General features: G+C 47.0%; 1 protein-coding gene across 2 annotated transcripts in view; it reads right to left on the reverse strand.

The window, feature by feature from the left end:
* mms19 (MMS19 homolog, cytosolic iron-sulfur assembly component) overlaps window positions 1–5,000 on the reverse strand; it is a 48,418-nt gene that overhangs the window by 8,980 nt on the left and 34,438 nt on the right. For both annotated transcript variants that reach the window (XM_063193060.1, XM_063193055.1), the window contains 5 exons: window positions 4,268–4,426; window positions 2,336–2,426; window positions 1,938–2,043; window positions 1,047–1,115; window positions 3–129 (listed from right to left, as the gene is read on the reverse strand). In XM_063193060.1, coding sequence (XP_063049130.1) covers window positions 3–129; window positions 1,047–1,115; window positions 1,938–2,043; window positions 2,336–2,426; window positions 4,268–4,426 — 552 coding nt within the window. The remainder of the gene's footprint in view (window positions 1–2; window positions 130–1,046; window positions 1,116–1,937; window positions 2,044–2,335; window positions 2,427–4,267; window positions 4,427–5,000) is intronic.

A 5,000-nucleotide genomic window follows, 5' to 3' on the forward strand; every position in this document is an offset into this window, starting at 1 on the left:
ACCGCTTGGTCTCTTGTTGATGATCCCTGCGTAACACTTGGCTGCTGACGTGTGTGTGAAGGGGTGTGTGTGTGTGCAGCTGACGTCTTCTAATGCCTCCAGCATCCTGTCAATCTCCGGGATCTCCACCTATCAGAGCGGAGGACAGGGTGTTATGGGCGGGACAATGCTGATCTCCACCTATCAGAGCGGAGGACAGGGTGTTATGGGCGGGACAATGCTGATCTCCACCTATCAGAGCGGAGGACAGGGTGTTATGGGCGGGACAATGCATTGATAATGAAAGACACAGTTGCCACTTGAGACAGAGTTAGTAGCAAACACAGAGTGTGCATTCCAATATGCGACCTTGCCTCCTCCACTTGTGCTTGTCTCCTCGTACCAGGAAGTAATATGTCATGGTGACATCACTGAACACAGCATTATATTTCAATATCTTGTAAAAAAGCTCAATTGTAAAGCCTTCCTCTCATTTGCAATTGGGATGGTGAATGAAAAACAGTCCCTCAAAAGTTGTTGTGGCTAGGCTGACAGCTGGGAAACTTTATCGTTTTCTCCACAGAGCAGGGGCCAGAAGGTGGGGCGAGGAGACAAGCACAAGTGGCCTGCGGTGGTTGAAATCGACCTGTTGTGTTCGGGAGAGAACTGTGTTGGCCCATCAGGGGACAGACGGACACCTGATTGGTCTGCTAGCGTCTGTTTAGGGGGCGGGGGAACTGTTTAGGGGGTGGGGCAACGCTAATGTGATGTGCTAATGGCTATTTCAGGCCCGCAGAGAACTGTGACAATTTCAAACAGATGCAGTCACACCAAAATCAGAAACTAACACACACACACACACAGTCCATACTTACACTGTGTGGTAGTGAACACACACACACACACACACACACACACACACACACACACACACACACACACACACACACACACACACACACACACACACACACACACACACACACAAACACACACACACTCCATACTTACAGTACGTGGTAGTGAACACGTGAACACACACACACACACACACACACAATACTTACACTGCGCGGTAGTGAACACACACTGGCGGTGAGGAGACACACCAGTTGGGAGAGGAGATGAGACGGAGCCTGGACACACAACACACACACACACATTAATACACACACACACACACACACAACACACACACACACACACACACACACACACACACACACACACACACACACACACACACACCTAATACACAAAGCGTCTAGCTGGATTCAATGTTAATTGCTAGCTTGGAGGTAGCAGATAGCTGGTCTCATAGGATTCAATGTTTATTGCTACTAGCTTGGAGGTTGCAGCTAGCTGGTCCCATAGGATTCAATGTTCATTGCTACTAGCTTGGAGGTAGCAGCTAGCTGGTCTCATAGGATTCAATGTTTATTGCTACTAGCTTGGAGGTAGCGGCTAGCTGGTCTCATAGGATTCAATGTTCATTGCTAGCTTGGAGGTAGCAGCTAGCTGGTCTCATAGGATTCAATGCTCATTGCTAGCTTGGAGGTAGCAGCTAGCTAGTCTCATAGGATTCAATGTTCATTGCTAGCTTGGAGGTAGCAGATAGCTGGTCTAATAGGATTCAATGTTCATTGCTAGCTTGGAGATAGCAGCTAGCTGGTCTCATAGGATTCAATGCTCATTGCTAGCTTGGAGGTAGCAGCTAGCTGGTCTCATAGGATTCAATGCTCATTGCTAGCTTGGAGGTCAACTTTGCACTGCTATACTCGGAGAGAAGGGCAGTAGAATGGTAAAACTCAATTATATAACTCAAGGGCTTATTAGCAAAAAAGGGTACAGTATCACTTTAACACACGCACGCACACACACACAAGCATTAACACACACACACACACACACACAAGCATTAACACACACACACACCCACACACACACACACACACTACCTCCTTGAGCAGCTGAAGGTTGGGGGACAGGTTGTTTTCGGGCAGGAAGGAAACATCTCCATCCAGGAAGAGGGACACACACCGAGACACACTCGACACCGCACACCTACACACACACACACACACACACACACACACACACACACACACAGACAATTACTTGGTGAGTGCAGTTTTAATTTCCTTTGCATGTGATTGGGCTAGTGTGTGTGTGTGTGTGTGTGTGTGTCCACGTGTGTGTATCAATGTGTGTGTGTGTGTGTGTGTGTGTCCACGTGTGTATGTGTGTGTGCCCTACTCTATGTTTAGGCGTGAGCAGGAGTGTGTGTGTGTGTGTGTGTGTGTGTGTGTGTGTGTGTGTGTGTGTGTGTGTGTGTGTGTGTGTGTGTGTGCCTTACTCTGTGTTTAGGCGTGAGCATGTCGTGCTGATGATTTGAGCGACAGATGTTAGGACCGCCTCCTCCGTCATATGGCTCCGCCCCTCTTCATCTGGAGAGACACACACAGACACACACACACACACACACACACACACACACACACAGACACACACAGACACAGACACAGACACACACACACACAGACACACACACACACACACCAGTTAGAAAGTCATGCATCAACATCCATGTGACCCTCTGATGAGGACAGAACTTACACCGTCGACACGTCAAGTAAAAGATAAAAACGTACATGTCTGAAACAAAACTAAATAAAGTGTCGACACGTCAAGTAAAAGATAAAAACGTACACGTCTGAGACGAAACTAAATAAAGTGTCGACAAGAGGAAAAGGAGAGTGCTGCGTTGGGTCCATTGTTTGTAAAATAATCAGGTGCTCTTCAGAAAGGACACGATAACTTAGGTCACTTGGCTTGGGACTATCTCCAACATGTGAAGGTCCAAACTAGGGATGGCGAAAATTGAAAAAACTCTTAACCGGCTACTGAGACTCATTAACCGGTGGTTAACCGGTTAACCGGTAATCTTAAATTATACAACGTTCGCGTGCCTGATATGCACAGCACTGTTTTATTTTTCACACATGCCTTTTTTTGGCTGCGCAGACAGGACCTGCCATGTCCAGCCACTGTTGCCAGATGAAAAATGCTGAATTATCGTACGAAAACCTCAAAATTATCGTTTTTTTGGGGCTTTTTAGGAGGAAATTATTATAATTATTATTATTACAACCGGTTAACCGGTGGCAGAACATTTTAACCGGTTATCGTTGATCTGGTCGACTATCGGTTAACCGGTTACCGGTTAACATCCCTAGTCCAAACAGAAGGTTCCTTGTTGAAAGAGGTAGTCTGAATGATCATACTGATCTTAGGAAAAAAAAGTCCTAATTTAAAATTGTAATAGATAACGCCTGCATGTTTCGACTGCAATCAGCCTTCATCGGGGCAAACCTTGAACTTCACGCTTTGGAGATAGTCACAAGCCAAGTCACTAAATAAAGTGTCTATCGTGCCATTTCTCCTCTATCGTTTCTATCGGGATTGAACATTGAATAACATTTCCTGCTGTCACTATGAACACTCTAAGTTCACATCTTAACTGTAAAGAGCAGCAAGAAAACAATCATTTTAAAGACATATGGTTTTGCAACATGACACAATAAAGCGAAGAGAAAGAATGACTGAAAATGTAGAATATCGTGATATGGATCGATATTGTGATATAAAGCGATCCATGTCATTACACACATATTATATTATATTATATACATATACACACTGTACCCGTCTCGTCATACATAATGAACGTTTTTCTTTGTTTGTTGGTGTGTGTGTGTGGTGTGGTGTGTGGTGTGTGTGTGTGTGTGTGTGTGTGTGTGTGTGTGTGTGTGTGTGTGTGTGTGCGTGTGCGTGTGCATGTGCGTGTGCGTGCGTGTGCGTGTGTGTGTGTGTGTGTGTGTCTGTCTGCGTGTGTGTGTGGTGAGTGTGTTGAGTAGCGTGTGTGTGTGTGTGTGTGTGTGTGTGTGTGTGTGTGTGTGTGTGTGTGTGTGTGTGTGTGTGTGTGTGTGTGTGTGTCTGTGCGTGTGTGTCTGTGCGTGTGTGTCTGTGTGTGTGTGCGCGTGTGTGTGTGTGTGTGTGTGTGTGTGTGTTGAGTAGCGTGTGTGTGTGTGTGTGTGTGTGTGTGTGTGTGTGTGTGTGTGTGTGTGTGTGTGTTACCTGTGGTGAGTGTGTTGAGTAGCGTGTGTGTGTGTGTGTGTGTGTGTGTGTGTGTGTGTGTGTGTGTGTGTGTGTGTGTGTGTGCGCGTGCGTGTGTGTGTGTGTGTGTGTGCGCGTGCGTCTGCGCGTGCGTGTGTGTGTTTATTCGTACCATGCACTGCTGCCTGGACGGTCAATCCTAGAAGTCGCGGCGTGATGACATCATGGAAGAATCGTCCAATGGCGTCGTCCGTGAGAGGGGCGTGTTCCGCTATCCTCTGAAGACTTTGGCACACGATGATGATGTCATCAGCTGACAGAGACACGTTACCTGCAGAGACACACACACACACACACACACGCAAACACACACAAGCACGCACGCAAGCAGGCACGCACGCTCAGTACGTGCGCTACCAATGGAGTGTGGGTGTGTTGCCTGTGGAGAGTGTGTTCAGTAGGGTGTGTGCGTGTGTGCTACCTGTGGTGAGTGTATTGAGTAGAGTGTGTATGTGAGTGTGTGTGTATGCGCATACCTGCAAACTCAGGAGGGTTGAAAAAGGTGACAAACTAATCGCGGCATCACGGCGCGGTGGAACCCCCCCCAGGGAAAAAGACGATATTTTATTTACTAGGCCTGCACTAGAAATCAGACTTCTGAATTAATTGTATTCTTCACCAGCCCTTACAAGTCCAACATACACTCACCCAGAGGCAATTCTAGGTTAAGCTGGGACCCCAAGCGAAAATTCTTAGCTGTTATTTACCATCTAGTTTGGGGGCCCCAAGCGGCTGCCTATCTAGCCTAGTGACAAGAAGCGCCTCTGCACTCACCACCTCCAAAAGGAGGGAGCACATGGTCACTTAGGTTGTCTTAACTTTGAGCCCCTCTGCATTTGAATATG

Source organism: Engraulis encrasicolus, chromosome 2, assembly GCF_034702125.1.
Source record: "Engraulis encrasicolus isolate BLACKSEA-1 chromosome 2, IST_EnEncr_1.0, whole genome shotgun sequence".
In the NCBI taxonomy this organism is placed as follows: domain Eukaryota; kingdom Metazoa; phylum Chordata; class Actinopteri; order Clupeiformes; family Engraulidae; genus Engraulis; species Engraulis encrasicolus.